Consider the following 18,520-nt stretch of genomic DNA (forward strand, 5'->3'; position numbering starts at 1 on the left):
AATTCATAGCAGTTATGCTATTCATAGCTTTTTCTTTTAAGGTGCTGTAATAATCTAAAACATTTCATACTATCCATTAAGTGCTGAGGACTCAGTTTTCTTTCCTCAGTTTATCTTTTATGTGACCAAAATAAAGCATTTTCTATGAAAAATAACATTTTCTATGAAAAATGGTAGAGAATTGACAGCTAAAACAATGGTACAATTACATCCTCTGGACATCTTGTTATATCTCTTCAGCAGCTCCTGCTGCTGAATCATCTATTTTTAGGTTGTGTTGCTAAATTCACTTCCACACTCAATTTTTATCTAGTTCATCTTCTTGTTCTCTATACTTTACCAACAGATTCCTTTTCTTGATCGTTCACACCCTTAACTACACTTGGATCAGTTCTCATAGGCCAAGGAAGCAGTTTTTAAGATAGCCTCCATTTTACTTGTTAGCCCACCTACATGTAAGTTCTTTTGATGTTTCTTCATCCCTTGTTTTCCTCAAGTCCAATTCATTTTTTGCTGACATAACTGCATTGATTTCAAAGTAAAAGAATAGAAAGCCAGGCCAGCTGTACATTCACCTGTAATATTTTAATTAAAAATCAAATAACTGGCATAATTTCCTCAATGTCATTCAGCTCTTTTCTCCTTCTCCTCCCCCAGAACAGGAGCCAGCCTTCAGTTTCTGACATGTGTCGGCCGCCTGGTCTTCACTCGTAAACAGGGCATGCTGCGTATGTTCCACATTAGACGGCCACGAACCCTTCAGGACTCATTTATCACAGCCAGCTCCGCTCTTCATTTCACGCTCTCCCTCACCCATCTGAGCTGGAGCGTGTTATTGCCAAGGCTTTTGCACTACAGGAGGACCCCCAGGTTTGGCAACTGTCTGGCCACTGCTAGGCCAACTTCAAAGGATGTCATTTGTTATTAACGGATCTCCCTGCTACTCATCGCAACGGCTTGTCTGGCAGCGCCGACTCCTGCTCAGATCAAGTGTCTTTTTGTACCTGCCGTGTCATCCTGTCTTGCTGGCTCCTCTCCAACACCTACCCTCCTCCCCAGTTTATCTGGCCGTCTAGGTCTGAGCCAGCTTCTCTTTCCCAGCAATAGGAGCAATCAAGCAACAGCACATTTCACATCAGCAATGGCCTTTTTCTCCATGTAAATAAACCCTTTTCCACATACCTTAATTTAGAAAATATTAATAACAAGAAATCAATAGGACTGGAAAAAAAGATGGTCAAATGAGAATAGTCTTAACAACTTTCCCTTTTCTTTCATTCCTTTCTTTAGTGAGTTATCAAAGGTGGGTAGCTGGACTCTTATTGGTAGATGTTGTTCCTGGTTTTTTTGTTTTCTCGTGGTAAAACAGTCTTTGGAAAAGAAAACGAAAGAAATACGAAGGTCAAATACAACAGATCTTCTTTTCATAAGATGTTCTACAAGGTTATGAATGTACTTCAGCCTTAGGGCTTTGAGTGCAGCTCAGAAACTAGTACCAGCAGGTATATTGATAACTGTATGGTGCTCAGACAGATAGCTGCACAAATATTTACTCAGGTCTTGGCTGGATTTTGCCAACCAGAGCATGTTCTGTAGCCTTCTTGCTATCAGCATCTAAGCCAGCTAGTTTAGAGCTACCTGGACTGTGTCCACACCAGCTTCATGACTCTGGACCCAAGTGTAGATAAGGTCTGTATTAATTCACTTAAAGATAAGAATTTCCTACTTCTGGTCTTGCTCATATGGGCATGTTCTTGCCAGTTCAAACAGTTCTTACCTCTCCTGGCTTTGGTACTGATGAAAGATATGCTGATAGTAAATTCACAGTGACAAATAGCTCGTCATCAAGGGCTCCCTCAGGACTCAGGGGAGAGCAGTTCAGAGGAGGACCTGAGCGGAGGAAAGGTTCAGAGCTGGCAGAGGAGCTCTCCTGTCGGGGCTGCTGCCATGGGCCATCCTGCTCTCCACATTGGTCTGGTCCTGTGCTCACCCACCACTTTTCTTACTATGGCTCTGGCCCTCAGCTGCCTCCTTGGCTAGCTGATTCACCTCATCATACTAGGAGACAATTAACCAGAGGTAGGGCTTGGGAAGGGGGACACACACAACAAAAGGGATTATTCTCCACTTCTTAGAGAGCTGAACTGGTTCACTGCAGGGGTCAGGTGAGTGCCAGAGCTTGTGCAGGAGAAGGGAGCGACCACACATCCAGCAGTTAGGGTGTAGGGGGAACTGCCCCTTCCCAGCACCAATGAGCTGTTCATCTGGTGAGCCGTCTCATGACATTTCACCCTTACGTTCAGATGCATGCTGTGGAGGAGCCCGTCTTTCTCCATCGGCTGCAGATCACCTTCACTAAAGCTGAAGATATCCTCGTGCCCCTCACATGAGGGTTACCTAGGCCTGAACATTGATTTTATCACTTTCCAAAGGAGACGGGAAGGGACCTTCTGCCCACCCAGCAAGACATCATCAGCATTCACCACACCTACCTTTGCTCACGGAAATACTCTTTCAAGTCCCCCTTCTTGTGCTTCCAGATTTCTTTCCCGTATGCTTTTTCTCCTCACATATCTTCAACTAGAAAACATATTTCTAAATGAAACAGCCCTTCCCTGGCTTTCCCTGGTGAGCATCTAATTACGAAATCTAGTAGGTTGTCCTCTGCATGCAGTGCAGAGTCTGTTCTCACCATGTTATGGCAGTATACAAAGTCATGGAAGAGTCATGTTGTCTCTAGCTGGCTCATCTCTTGGGTAGCAGCCCTGCTACCGATACCTCTAGGCAACAGCACTTTGATGGGAACTTCTCAGAACAACAGTCCCTTGAGCATTGCTGTAGTGAAACAAATAGTTGAGTGGGAAACTGCCTGGGGGAAGTAGATCTTGTTTCTAGATCTCAATCTGGGAAGCAGTCCTTGTGGGTCCTCCTCTGATTTCCAGATGAACCCTGAGAAAACATCTGGCTATTCTGAGGTTCATTTAATATTAGTAAGGCACACAATGGTGAAATCCAGGTGAAATCCAAATAAATAGTGTTAATATTAGTTGTGCTATACTTAAAAATAGGTGCTGGTGAAGGTGAAGATTGGAAACACTTGACTTCCATAGAAACTGAGAACTGAGTGAAGGTAACATCTCAGGGTGAAAGGCAATGTTTGGGGTCATATATTCAGGAAGAGAGCATGTGCAGCTGCCTTTCAAAAGCATGCTGCTCTTCTTGCTTCCTCCTGAATATTTTCTCACTGGTGGCCTTGGCCAATGCCTTTTGCATAGCACGAGTCATACACTGCAGATGCAGGGAAGGCAGTAAATTGCTTTCCTGAACAGGGCCTCTGCGCTTACTTTGTGTAGTGTGCAGTCCCGCTGTGTGCTTTCTGAAACCAAATTTGCTTGGCACTTGTTAGTGATTTTTGGAACCTGGTCGAAGCATGGAAAAAGACCGAATAACAGATCTTAAATATAAGCTGGCCTTTGATAGAGGCTTTTTTGTCTTTGCGGGAGACCTCTGAAATTAGGACTTGGAGCACACTAGCAAATACATCACCAGAGCAAGGAGAATGCATTACACTAAATTAGTCTGAGATGTGCTGATTAAGGGCAATTTCTATAGATTCTGAAGGTGGAAGGCCAGAGCAGAATTGTATAGGGGTTTTTTATGCAAACCAATAGTCCTAGGCTTTTGTTCACATATGCTGCCACCTATGTGTCAGACAGTCACTAAATTTGAAGAGTAAAACACCGTATTACAGAAACATATTATCATATTTTCTCCTCTTTTCCATTCTTAAATTTGACATACGCTATCAGACAACAGACTAGTATTTCTTAAGAATGTAGAAAAGATTTTGTTCTAGAATTGCAAAAAAAACCCCAACAAAGCTAATTTACAAGTTAATTTTTAAAATACATTTCCCCTTTACACTTATAAGGTAGTAATAGCTCATAAAACACTGGGAACATCTTAACTTTATCAGCCATTGCAAAATAAAAAATGCAAAGTTTCAGACCACCCACACAGATGGTATTTTTCATGCTTCTGTATTTGCATACCAGAAAGACTTTCATTTTTCTCTCTCAAAGTACACATGCAAAATCGATCACAAAGCAGAAATTATGGTCTAAGACCGTAAACTGGCTTAGAAGCCCTTGTTGCCAAGGTTATCAAATCATGGGAAACTTGGGGGAGCTATGATTTTTATTACAGTGTTTGGGGATTTGTTTATTCTTTTGTTGTTGTTGTTCCTCAAGGGAAGTCGATTTCCTAGAGGAATATGACCAGCTGCAACAAAATACCAGGAAACCACTGACCAAGCAGTGTATATAAAAATTCAAGTGAACAAATTAAAAACAATACTGGCTAATTAAAAAGTACCAATAGGAAGTCCAAACATTTGAAAATTCAATTAAAAAATCTCTGGCACCCTTCTGACATGGATAAAGTTGGCATTTGCAGAACAGCAGCTTTCTCACCTGTCTCATTGAGATCCTGGGATCCCACGCTGGAAGGGTTGTTTTTGTACATTGCAATGTTGTTAATTAATGCTGAAACACCAACAATAGACCATTGTGTGCATCCAGGCACTTTTTTATGAGCACAGGGTTTTTTCCTGGCTTCCCGCAAATAAATTAAGGCTTAAGCTTGGGTTCACTGTCAACCTGGCATTCCAGTTTATATTAAGTTTCTTTTAATTCATACCTTTTGTTTTCTTCTCTTGTCATTTTCAGAGCCTACCTCCTCGCTTAATGGCAACAAGTATTTTGCAGATGCACGCTGAGCAAGTAAATACACTGCAAGGTGAGGTCCAGGAGAGACAAGAGGAGGTATTCATCAAGGACAAGCTGAGAGAAATGGAGGGGCTCAACATCAAGGAAACTCTCCAGGATCAGATTGGCCAGTGTTTCATCGAGTGCCGGTGAGCAGAGATAAACCCCATTGCCCCAAAGAGCCTGATTTTGCAGTTCTTACAAGCTGCAAAATCCATCTTAAAGTGGTGATCCCAGTCCCAGCTGCAGAACTGGTTCTGCACCAGCAGCAGAGCTAAATTCCTGAGCAGCAGGGCTCCTAATGGGGGAAACCAGAATAGTGCATCACTCCTTGAACAGTCCAGCAGGGATCAGAGGTGCACCTTGAAAGATTGACCGCAGAATCAGGTCCACAGCCTTTAAAGTGGGGACACATTCAGATTGCATGTTCGCTTGGGCTCCGGCTTTGTAATTATAAGAAGCATATGTAAATTTTAGGAACATTGACTTTTTTCCCTGTCTGAATACATGAAGTTTAAGAGAGAGAACGCAGCCTTCGATGAAATAGAAGTATAATTATTTGCTATAGCAAATCACATCACGTCACTGGTGCTGCAGTCCAGGTGTCTGCTGCTGGTATTATCCAGCAGCCAATATGAATCTGAAATACTTTTGTACTTGAGGCCTGACCTTCAAGACACTCCTCCAAATGTAACTTTACTTAAGTAGTGCTGCTGATCTCAGTGAAACTTCACGTCTCAGTAGAGTTAAGCACATACTTACACATTTTTAAACTGAGTGCTGACACCTATAGTTCTCTCAGGAAGTTTACTTTAGCTGAAGAAGTTTTGAGACTGGCAATTTTAATATGGCAATACTGTAAAGCCTTGTACTAAGGAACATAGGCTGCTTTTATGATAGAGGTAATTTTTTCCAGGATTTACCCCATCCAATAGGTTAGTATGTAAAAGTAAATTGGGAAGCAGTACCCAAAAGTTCCAGGATGTAGCAGCAAGGTTTCAGCTGCTCTGCAAAAACACTTCTAGTGTTTTTGTGTCTTGAGCTGCTTGGTGATGTTACAGGGCTCATATTTGTCTTGTGGACTAGTGTCATGTCCGTTAATCATTCAGCATTTTTTCAATGTACTGGACCTGCCTTCAGCATGCAGTTTACAATTGGAAACACAAATGCATTCTGATGAAATCCTGTTCTATTTATTCCCTGACTACTTTAATCAGGTTTTGGTAGCTATACGACAGTATAATGTTTGTTAAAAAAAAAAAAAAAATAGCAGCAATCAAAAAGAGCATTCACAAGTCTGCTACAACCTGTTTCTCTTCTTTCTTGTACTTTTGCCTCATATAGACGTTTAAGACTCTGCTGTATTCTTACCCCACCTAGCTCTCCCTTAGAAAGAACTGCTGGTTTTAAAAACCTTAGTTATTACACAGCACTTCCCCATTCCCTAAATCAACCCTGTTCCTAGGGCCCGGTCTGCACACTTCTTGAGCTGCCATTTCCTGCCGCTCCCCACAACTCCCAGCATATTCAGAGGTACAGAAAGATCTTATTTCCTTTGTTCAATATTACTCATCTAATAGTAATTCTCTAACGTAGGTCAATCGTGTCCAATTAACTTCAGTCTAGAGCTTGAGGAGAACTAACTGAAATACTGTGTGAACCAATAACAGTGTTTCTATAGGAGATTAGCAGAGAACAGTCAATCTCCCAGAGAATAAGGCTGAGCCATAAACCTCTTCAAAGACAGTTATGAGACATTATTAAAAGTAAAATCCATTCCATGGAGACACTTAACAGCAGAGCCAACCAAGAGCCTAACCAATCCAAAGGATCATTTGGAGAAAACTGAAGCCATTGTTCGATCAAGGGAGGTGGAGAGGAATGGCTGAATGAGCAGTTCATCAAAACCCTTGCTACCTAATGTATAAGCGACCTCAGTCTCATGTATCTATGAAATACTCTGACAATGTAAGGTGGAGCGTAAATGCTGAGCTTTCTTATTCAGTAGCTCTTACAAGTGAAATGGGACCTCATTGCTGCATTTATATCACAGATGTGCCCATGGGCCCAACTTCAGGTGAGACTTCAAGGCTATAGGCAGCTACAGTCAGTATCTCAGCATATAAATATGTGATTAAACAAGTTATAAGGAGTTCTTTAGCTAACCTTTAAGTTGTCTGGTCTAGTCAGGTTCAGCAGTCTTTAATCTCATCTAGACTTGAAAATTAACAAAGATTAAAGCAGGTGTTTGAGTATAAGCACCACACTAACTGATCCTGGACAGCTTTATAGGTATGCTTTTCCCGAGCAAGTGATTATATTAAATGGGACTAAGATATACCCACAGAGTTAATCAGTGACACCACTGCTTATAGACAAGCCTTTAGTCAGACCTGTTGTTCTGCTGCAGCTGAGATACTGAGAAAACAGTTCCCCTCCAACCTTGTAGAATAACCATGGACAGAGCTGCTTCTCTACCCACCCATCTGAAACTGATTTCTGATATTGAAAAACAAAAAAAAAGCCTAACCAAAAAGCAGTTTTAAGCTAAATCAGACCATTTTGATAGAGCACAGTTAAAGAGATGCTGCACATGCAGTTATGTGGTATACCTGAGCGCAGGGTCTTCTCTGAGGGCAGAGGGGCAGTGACAGACTTGCTGCAGTCAGAGCAGTTTGTTTGATCATGGTCCCTGTTACTCTCTTCTTTTAAATTAACTGTCCATCATGATCTCTAAAAATCAGTAAGGCATGTTTTCAGCCAAGACTAGGCAGATCTCATTGGCAAAAGCTATTCTGATGATTTAGCAGTGTGGTAGATAAAGTTCTGCCCCCAGTGAAGCCAGTGGGAGAGCTGCCATCAGCTTCAGCAAAGGCTGGACATCACCCAGTATTTTAGCTCATTTGAATCTGGCTGAGTGATGCAGTGATTTACGGGACTGAGAGGAGTCAGCGTAAGCTGCCTGCCATCCTGCTCTTCACAGGAGGCCTCTATTTAAGTGACCAAAATCATTTTCCCGCAGACATATTCATTTGCATCCAAAATAGATTAAAAAAATCGGCAAATTTCTACACATGGGGAGCATGTGTGTCACACAGAGCCAAGCTTTCCGTGTGGTGCATGCCAGAGACACTGCAGAACTAGCAGAAGTTGTTTCCTGCTCCTGCCTGGCCTGCTGAGCAGTGGCCAGGTCTGAAGTGTCAAGGTTTACATTAATTATTACCTGCCAGGATATATTTTGGGTCTCCACTACGCCAGTCTATGAGATCAACAGCTAAATGTAGCTTATAAATTAGTCTTTAACTAGGCTTTTTTAACAGAGTCTACCATTGTCCATAGTCTATTAAATAAACAGATAGTTCAAGGGGAACAAAGATTCTTTTGAATAAATTTTGCTGTATGTACTAAAAAAAATAAACCCAAACTTCCATATTTTATGCTTCAATTGGAAAAGGATGTGATAGGAAATACAATTAGCAGGTATTGTCTTTCAGCACAGCTGCTATTAGATTACAAAAGCAATGAGCATATATTAAATTTCTCCACTTGTAAGAACTGCTATAAATATTTACCACTTTCTTTGCACAAGGGAACAGGCATAGCTCCAGTCATTTCAAGACCCAAGACAGCTTCATATGAAGATAGGTTCTAAAAAAGCAAAATAAAGCAAACCTCAAAGGAATAGATCAAACAAGAACGTTCCAGTTGCTTACAGAAATCCTATTGCTGAGAAGACAAAATATTTTTGATGTAACACTGTGTTTTTCACAGCCTTGCCATCCATCGCTCTGTTTATGTGTATTGACATCCATGGAGCTGTTCTTACTTGGCTTGCAAATTATTCGCATAAAGCTTTCGAGATTTCTGTTTGGCCTTTTCCCTGTGCACCAAATTAAAAAAGAAAGATAATTTTTTTTCTAATGCTTTTTTTATGAAAGCATCATATAGTATACCTACAGGCCTCTCTTTTTTTCAAGATAGCTATATGATTCATAGAGCAGGAGTACAAGTGTTCCAAAATTAGCATTCTCTATGATTATATACATCTGAGTATGGAGTTTAATCACTTGACTCCCACAGATTCCATCCATTACATTAATAACAGAGTTTCATATTAAGATACAGCAATTGCATAGCTGGGGTTTTAGTTTCAATTTCCTGTACTATTTCAGACCAAAAACATTTTTCTCTCATTTCACATTTAGGGTTTTGCACTGCACATGCAAAAATTGTCATCGTCGTCTTCTCCACTCTTTACCCACTGTACATACCAACAGTTGCCAAATGATGAATTTTCCTTGGAGTCATCCCTAAAATAAATTAAAAACAGTGGTGGGAAGAAGAGGGGAGAAGGATCCCCTTATTATACAGAGAAATATAGTAGTATCTTTGTCTAAGAAAAGTCTTCTCTGACAGAAATCAATACAAAGAATAAGAAATCAAGATGAGTTTTTTATTACCGGAGATAGCCTCAAGAATCACAGGGAAGAGCCTAATACACAGGCTTTGCTGTAATGTGTCTTATGCCCTCTAGCTGTAACAAATTATACTGTGAATTTCTTGGAGGATTTATATGCCGCTGCTCAGTGCTCGGGGGAGCATTTCATCAGTGGCACTGCTGACCTAATAACAGGGGATCTAAATAATAGCAACTTTTATGTACGTTATGTGTTATTCCCACAGATTTGGGGATTGGTTTTCTGGAGGAGGGAGGAGGCGAGGGGTAAATGTGCTTTCATAATAGGTTTACACTTTACTGATTAGCTTTGAATGATCTTCTTGCTCTGCCTGCTGACTTTGAGTACTGTCAGAAAAAGAATTGGCCAAGCTTCATGGTGAGTGAATGAGGCTCCTTCTGAAGCGGGGGGTTCCTGCGCTTTATTTATTCATTTGGAACATTCCTGACAGCCAGCCCAGGCTTTGATGCAGAGGAAGGGAGAAAGAAATAGGAAGTGATCATGTTATATTTCCCTTTTTCACAAGACTGTTTTGTTGAGCTGAGTTTACTGCCAATACGCCTGTTCACGGGGCTCCCTAGGTAGCAGGGGGTGGGGAAGGAGGAGGCAGGAGGAAGATGAATGGAGAGAGAGGTTTTGCACTGAAACTCCACAGAATAGGGGAAGTATTCATTTGTGTCAGGCACTGCCCGTATCGCATTTCACACTCTGTACACACTGCTTTTTATGAAGTTAATGTTGACGTGCGTGAAAGTTACCAGGCAATCCATCAGCAACTGAAGTCTTGCCAACGGGACAGAGACAGATGACACCTCGGCAGCGCCAAGCAGTGGCACCCCCTCCCCGTACCACCTCAGCTCTGGTTCAGAGGAATTGTTGCTCTAAGTCCACCCGGACCTGTGTTGTTTTTTAGTCCTGTCTGGCTCATCATACGTGCCCTCAGCCTGCCAGAAGTGCTTTCCAAGTAACCGAGGAGCATGGATTGCAGTCTCTACACAATATGGCAACAGTTCACAAAACAGCTGATAGGAAAATTGCTTAATAACCAGTTTTAGTGCAATGAACCACCACAGCAGACAGTTCTCTTAAAGAGCAAGCTTCAGTCTGGAAATCCTTGGAACACAACCAGAGACATCACCAGCCCCTTAATCACAGTCCTCTTTCCATACAACGCCCTGTTACTCTGGAAAATGCATTCCCCTCTTCTTTGCCACCCCTGCAAGGGCATTTCTCCTATAGGAACCTACCGAAAAATGCCTCTCTGGTATCAGGTACTTTATATTCAGCACAGGCAGGAGTTACTGCCTACAGGAGCCGTTTATAGATGGGTGATGAACCACTCTTATTCACCTAATCCATATTGTCATTACTTGTTTTCCCTGTCATCATTAAAGCATTGTCACACACTCACAAGCCACTTGTATGCAACATTCCACTTGGGAGCAAAAATTACTAGCCAGAAGTACCTCTGAGCTCAGGATATTCTGCAAATGGTGATAAATAAGTGGTCGTGTACTAATTCAACCAGATGAGAATGAACTGAACTAAATTAGAAGGAGGTCTATATCTGCACCAGTTTTCTCCTGTCCTTACCTGTTCACTGGAGTTGAATATACCTTCTCCTACCCTCTTGTACTTTGGGCACTGAAAGCCTACACAAACCACATCATTTAGGGAATAACACAAAACCAGTAGAAGCTCCTTCTGAATCAGTCTGTGGCCAGTCCGGGTTGTCTTCTCTGAGTTCTCTGGGTTCTCTTCTCCGAGTCTTCTGATTTTCCTTGTGAGAGTGAAGACAAGCTCTGAATTGTGGAAATGGAGCTCTGAAAGAGGATGGCACAGGCTCGAGTACCCTTGGCCCAAATACTTTGTCTTCCTGCAAAACTACAGAAACGTTAATAAAAGAAACAATGTCCATTTTCTCTATCAGTAGTTGCACCTCTGTTTTCTGACAGAGCTAACAACTCCAGATTTTGCAAATCTCTGTATCAGAACAATTAGTGCTGGTACAAAATGCTCTCCGAATGCCTTTCTCTCATGTCAAAAGGCCATTCTGCAGAAACAGCTTACATTTAACATCAATCTTCCTGAACATGGCTCAGCCTGCTCCCAGATGTTTGACTGTACCTCATGTAGACAGTCAAAACTAGCTTCAAAATCCAACAGGAACAACACAGACATGACAGCACATAGCTCTGGCAGCCAAACCTGTCCAGGACCCTGCATAAATATTCTGGCAGCTAGACCATGCTGAGCTCCTCACTGCAAGCAGCCATGCCACGGAGTTAAAGTACATCTGTGGGAACTAGAATCCTGCCTTTGGGCTCCTGGGTGAGACAACCTCCAAGACTGATTAATTAACATAATTAGGAGCTGTAAACATTAATGGGTAATGTTTAAGCCTTTCCTAACACATTCTTAAAGCTTCCACTTGGTAGTTATCTATTGACTAATTTTGGCAGACATCTCTAGGGCTGGAGGGAGTGAGGGAATGGAATGCAAATGCATCACTGGCTTACCAGAGGAGTACCAGAGCAAACAGCCCACCGGGTTTCTTTGAAGAGAGAGAAAATAAGTTATCATAACAAGAAGATTGTTTGTGTGTAGTGGGAGAGAGTGGAACCCACAGTTCTGCAACCTGTTTTCCCATTGATTGGAATCAACTACTTAGCTTTGATAGCCATTAAAAAAAAAAAAAAAAAAAAACAAATCAAAACAAAAAAACCCCCAAACCTTCAGTCCTTTCTTGCTTATGGAAACACCATGTCGTCCGCTTTTAAAAAGTGTGAACCCCTCTAATTCCAAAGGAGGGACAACTTTTATTAAGTCCATCTGCAGTTAATCTACTTTATTGGGTGTCCGTGGATTTACAGGAGGCAGGGGACACCTCTGGAAGCTTCTGTGCAGTGGCAGAAGTTGCCTGCTTCAGTGCAAGCTAAAAATTTACGAGTGTGCTGACATTAATGGAGGTGGCTTGATGGCTTTTGGGGGGGATCAGCCGGAAGCCCCTGGATTCATATATTTCTCATACTTGGTGAAACACAGATAAATCTTGGTGGTGGGTATCTGAAACAGTAAGACCAGCTGAACCCTGGTGTCACGCCTCCAGAGAGGCATTGATAACATCACTAGTTCTGCTTTCTAAATCTCCACAAGCTCTGAAATATGTTGCCTTTCCAGTTTTGTAAGGCTCCTTGAATTTAGACTTCAATTTATGATTGCCACCTCTATACAGTGATCAAAAACACGTGAAAAGGACTCTGCTGCTGATCCTTAATTTCGCTCATTGAACTATCAAAAGTTTGAAATAATTAAGGAACAAAAAGAAGATGCTTAAAATAATACAGGTGCAAAATCAAGCTTCCCAAGGGGCTTTCAACATAACAAGTCATCCTCACGAACTATGATTTAATCACCAAGTGCACCAACGCTGCACATGAGCGCATCTTCACCAGCTTTCCAAACGCTACTGTTCCCTTCCAGATATTCAGATATCTTCAATCACAAAGTCATTAATGATCTTCCCAGAATGATCTCTCCTTTCCCTGATAGTTGCTTATTGACTTTGTTACTGAAAATAGGGTCATGTCCAGATATTATTTAACAGAGCTAAGTCCTCATACTAAGCAGATTGCCATCAACTTCCAGGGGAATTCATAGAATAAGACATTGTTGTTTCTGAGCAATTTTATCAATACCAGCACTCTTTCAATGGTGTTACAGACAGGCAGAGGCACATACTCTTGCTCCCCAAGCAGTTCACTGCCAGTGCAAGATCAGGGAAAACTATTTCAGTGCCGTGGCACTTTGGGCTTTTCTGCTGAAAAGCTCAATCATAGGCTTTCTGCCTGTGATGGGGCTTTTCCTCCGCGTCTTGCAGGAATGCTCAGAAGTTCAAGCATCTGCAAGCACATATTCATCTCTTCATCAGGCATGATTTGCATTGCACACCTCTTGCCATGCTTGCATATAAATTACGCATTAGCGACATTAAAAGCTCATTCAGATCTAAACAGTCACACCTTAGCAGAGCCATAATGAGCACAGTTCTTCAGACCAGTCTCTCCTCCTCCACTTTTCTCCTCAACCTGCTTGCTTCTAAATCACTTTGCCTAGAAAGACTTAACCTTTTCCCCACCCCCTTTCAGTCCCAGTTTCTGTCTCTGAAGTTTTTAACTGTAAAGCTCTGAACACTGGAGACAAAGGCAAAATTGTCCAGAGCCTACTAGCTCAGGCTATGGAGGTAAGATTTTTACAGGGACAGCAAAGACATTTCTCTTCCAAAGAGCAAGATGAAACTACTTGTTCTAAATCTTGGGAGCAAAAGGGTCAAATTAGACATTTTCATTTATTTAGTGTAAGCAGACTTGTGTCTCTAACTAGTCTCCATCTTGGAAAAACCTGCATCATTCTAGCCACTATTTTCAGACCTATATATTGTAAATTGAATGCTGAACATCTAAACTTTCAGTCCAAATGGTTAATAGCTTGACAAATCTGTGATCAGCTGAGAAACAGAGCTTTGTAATAGATAGTGTCAGGCAGTGACACTGGGGAAGTGCTAAAACCAGAAGTGGAAAATTAGTACAGCTGTTTTGGTGCTCTCGATCCCTGCCCAGTGCACTGCAGAGAGTGCTGTTCATGCAAGACAAGAACCAAGATAAGGTTAATCATCAGAGATTAGAATGCAAGAGGGAGAAGAGCGGTCAGATACTTGAGCATACATGAGAGAGACATCCCCCATGAAGCCCCAGGTAAGGCACAGAGAGATGAGAGGAAGGAGGTCTTGCACCACTTTTTCCCCACCGTGCTGCCAATGACTGGGCTTTCTGAGTCCCATTTTTGGTGCATAACTTTTCCAGATACTTTATAGGGATCCATAGCCTTCCCGTTACAGGCCCAATTCCAGCAAGTTAGGCAGTGTGGTGTGGAGACAGCCATAGGTGTAGTTCTGCACATACAAACAGGATGCCTCTTTATTCTCATTCTCTCTCATTCCTAAGAGCACAGTATGGGACATGGGAGTAAAATGGATGCAACAAGTAAGGCCAAAATGATAAGCCTCAGCATGCCTACTTGGTGGTACAGCTGCTGTTCAGCAAGAAGGAATTAGAGGACCAAAACCACAGTCTTAGTACAAGTCACTTCTAGCCCTGTTCTTATAGACGTGCCCATCCTGAGCACTATTCTGTAGGATGAATTCCTGGCTTCATTTGCTTCCTACTTTTTGATTTGTAGCACTGCAGAAACAGCACTGACCATTGCAACAAATTTAGGTTAGATTCCCTTTTCTACCTTCTTCAAATGGCTGAAAGTGACCCACAGATAACCAACAGTCCATTGACCTTGAGTCTAAGCCTTCTGCTTAGCATTAAAGCTCCTAAAAATATTCACTCCCCTATGTCTAAAAGTCTGGAATCAGCTAAAGTAAATAGCATTACTCTGAGTCGGTCCCATTTGCAAACAAGAAAAAAAAATCTTGTAACTAATTAGTTCATTTTCCTAAAGTACTCATACCCATCTATAGTAATACTTCGGAATTAAGAGTCTGAAAATGCTAAGTGTTACCAACATAATGCAACAAACCCCCCACTGATATTCTCAAGGACACTTCCCAAACATTAGATTTATTTGTTGTCATAGATACTCACACAGACACAAACATCAGTTACATTCAGGGACTTACACTTGCCAGCAGCTTGTTACAATACAGCTCTACATGTTTTAAAGACCAGATTGGGCTTTTTCTGGAAAATGCTGCAGTAGTGTGCCCCATTCAATGAGTATGTTAGGCTGCAGTTCTCCCACACTGTACTTTCTTTATTCCTTTCTCAAGCAGAGTCCTAACACAGCAGACAGAATTTCTGAAGGCAGAAATGGACAAATGAGGTGTTTAACACTGATAACTGGGGCCTGATTTTCACCTCAGAGCTGGTTTCTGTTCCAGTAATCCAGCTAGATACCTACTAGGCTTGGCCCAGAGGGGCCTGCTCTACCATTTGATCTATTCTTGGTTTGACCAGCATAGCATAGTCCTAATCAATGAGAAAGAAAGAAGGGGATGAATCCCAAGGGGAAGAGGAAGATACCCAGCCCAGCTACTTTTTTCACTCCACTGTGACAGGGAGAGGTATCTTCTCCAGCAAGTTAATACAGAGCAGGTGGAAGAACCAATTTTCCCACTTCCCCATTTCCAACAAGCAAAGTGAATGAAGATCTGCTGGGATACAGCAACAAGAAACAGGCAGAGAAAAAAGAATCAGGAGTCCCACTGGTGCTTGGTAGAAGGACAGAGAGGCACTGAAGAGCCAGTGGCTGGCAGAGGAGAGGTGTTTGAGGGATATTCTGGGAAGAGAAAGACTAAGGAAAAGCTTAGAAGTAAGGAGAATAAAAATGAACACGAAGCACAGAGCAGTAGCTCCCAAGCTACAGCCCTTGCTCCACAGAATGATCTCTTTGGAGAAGCAAGCAGAGGAGGTAGAAAAGACATTTTCAGCCTTGGCTCTGTAGAATGCAAAGAAGAAAGGAGGCGAGTGGGGAAAAAAGAAAAGTGGCATGGACTGACACAAGCAGAGCAAAGGGGTAGCAGAAACAGTCACAAGGAGCTGGAGAGGCAGAATCAGAAGAGGAGGGATGAAAGAGGCATATAACTGGAAAAAAAACTCTGTAAGTTACCAATTTGAAAAATAGGGACAGTTAGAACCAAAGACTGATAGAAAATATTGTGTCCAAGGCAAAGACAAAAGAGCAGTCCCCAAAAGTGTATGCCAGCAAGCAAGCTCAGGTGGATATATAAAAAAGACTTGATTATCAGGAAGACAGGTTTGACTATGGAGATGATGAAGGCATGCAAGTTATGGCTGGAAATGTGGCTGTGAATGACAGCCTGTTATTCTTTCTTACAAGAGAAGAGGGATATATTTAATTCTGAAATACAGTTTCACTGTTTTCACTGGCAGTTGGTTTTTCAGAGTTTACATACTGGGGACCACAGCAGCAGAGCGTCTGATGGAATAAAAGGCTGATTCAGAGCAATGCAGCTTCAGTATGTCAACATGTTTATTTAACAAACTGTTGACAAGTTACTTAAGTGCTGAATTTCAAGTGAATTCCACACCCAGGAGATTTGCATCATCTAGCACAGAAAATTCAGGCTTACACCAGAAAGTGGTGTAACATCTACCACAGCACTGAGAGCACTTCGCCTCCAGTCTCATTTCTCCTTGCCCTCCCTCGCCTGTACCTTAGACAAAACAGCTTATCTCTTTTTGAGTCAAACATCAAATACGCCATTAGTCTCAAACTCAGCTGCCCTAAGGTACCGCTCAGGTTAGAGCACAGCTGCAGTGAAAGTGGGTTCTTAGGTGGTTAATAAAACCTCCAGAGGCATTTAAATAGAATGATCTTATGCCCTTCCATTTGGGCCATAAGTCAAATTCCAGCAGGGTTAAGCAGAAATGCTGGGCAGTTGAGGGGGGAGGACACAGGCAGAAGCAGGTTACCCCATCAGCCTCTAGGTCCCCATAGTGGACTAGCTGGGACAAGCTCCAGGTGACAGCAGTACACTGACTGCAATCCCACGCTTGGCAAGCACGTCAAGGGCACATGAGGCAAAGGCATATTTTTTTCCCTGAGCTGATTATTTCCCTTGAAAGCACCAGAATTCCCCTTTGTTAGGTGGGCAGTGTGCTGCACAGTTTGGTAAGCATCTAGGTAAACTCTTCCCAATGCAAAGTTAGCATTAAAGTTGGTCCATCCAAATCCTATACTTGGATTGAATCTCAGTGCTGAAAAGGTTTGAAGATAGTGTTTCTGTGGGCAGAGCAAGAACTTCCCTGAAACCTGAGTCTCATCCATTCCTTCCAGAGTCAATATGTTTCAGCTTTACTGAGAATTTCAGCAGAGGGGAGATTAGTCAGACTCCATCAAGCAGGTTGTTTTTATTATCCAGGTCAGAGTCCAGGGCTTTTAAGTCATGCTGCATTTCAGTCCTGTGCAGATACAACAACAGAAAATCTAATTATTTATAGTAATTTACTTTAAACACACCCAGCTATTAGCATCACAAACTAGCTATATTTTATCTGCTGTGTCGGGCATCCTTAAGACTTGTGCAAGAGCAGTGTTAAGAGTTGCCATCCTAGGCTGAATAGGAGACATTTAACAGTGCATATGAGGGGGTTGCTAGTTCTCCTTATGCTCTACTTGTACAAAATAACTATATCAGCATAATACCATTCAGTAAGATACCGTACCAAATACAATATTGTTTGGCTTGAGCAAAGAGCATAGAACCAGACAAGAACTGGTTCAGTATTTAGTGAGTTACTTATGTAATACTAGGAAACTGCATTACCCTTAACTAAAATCTGTTCAAATACTCTCCTCTCTCTTCTTAGAGTGTCTTACTGACTCTGTAATCCTTTGGTGACTTGGAAAGGAAGTTTACTCTCTTGTTTTGTGCTCCTCATCACACAGGGAGACTGGCTCTTTCCTGCAGATTTTTCTGGAAAGCATCTAATCCAGCAACCAATTTTGAAGATACTGGTTTAAAGCATGGCTGTAAGTTAAAGGCTGCAGTCTGTGTAGCTGCAGGAGTCCTCAAAGTATTCCAAGTCAAAATACAATTGCTCCAAGGGAGCAAATTCCAGAGCCGGAGCTCTGCCATCTTTCATATTGCATACATGTGCTTCCCATCATTGGCTCGGCTCTCATAGCTGCTACAGAGGGGGTAATGCTATGCCCAAAATACATTTCACCTTCATCCTCTTCTGGGAAATCATGTATAATGCATGGTTTTATTCTTTATGTATTGCAAGGTTTGCAATTGCGGGAGGCCTGGGAACTAGTGGGAGAGAAGGTGGGAGCAGCTGATTGTAGCCTCTCCCACGTATGTGCCTGTATTTCATTCCTGTCCAAGCCTAATCTTTGCATTCTTTGCCTGGGGGAGCTCTGCTATCCTATAATAAGGCCATTCCAGACAACTGATCCTCTATACAGGCCTGTGAAGCAATACATTCAGATCTCCAGTACTGAAAGAATACAAGAGAGCCCTAAGATTTAGTGAGTAAACCCGCCCTTCAAGTCTCAACCTTCAAACTGCAATTCCCACACCACCTTACCTAGTACACCACTGTAGTAGAAGGAAATGACTGATGTTGGGGCACCTTGCTTCTACCAAGAGTGGGCTGCAGGCCCACCTCCAGATTCCCAGAGGACAACCCCATGCTTGTCCGTGGGTCTTCAGCCAGGTGTCCACCTCTTCTGCCACGTTGCCCACAACTCTCTGTAGCACTG

At 42.2% G+C, this 18,520-nt stretch overlaps 1 protein-coding gene across 3 annotated transcripts in view; it reads left to right on the forward strand.

Moving 5' to 3' along the window:
* Positions 1 to 18,520, forward strand: part of DRC11 (dynein regulatory complex subunit 11) — a 111,755-nt gene that overhangs the window by 24,826 nt on the left and 68,409 nt on the right. For all 3 annotated transcript variants that reach the window (XM_074829803.1, XM_074829805.1, XM_074829804.1), the window contains exon 6: positions 4,728 to 4,915. In XM_074829803.1, coding sequence (XP_074685904.1) covers positions 4,728 to 4,915 — 188 coding nt within the window. The remainder of the gene's footprint in view (positions 1 to 4,727; positions 4,916 to 18,520) is intronic.

This window comes from Strix aluco, chromosome 6 (genome assembly GCF_031877795.1).
Source record: "Strix aluco isolate bStrAlu1 chromosome 6, bStrAlu1.hap1, whole genome shotgun sequence".
In the NCBI taxonomy this organism is placed as follows: domain Eukaryota; kingdom Metazoa; phylum Chordata; class Aves; order Strigiformes; family Strigidae; genus Strix; species Strix aluco.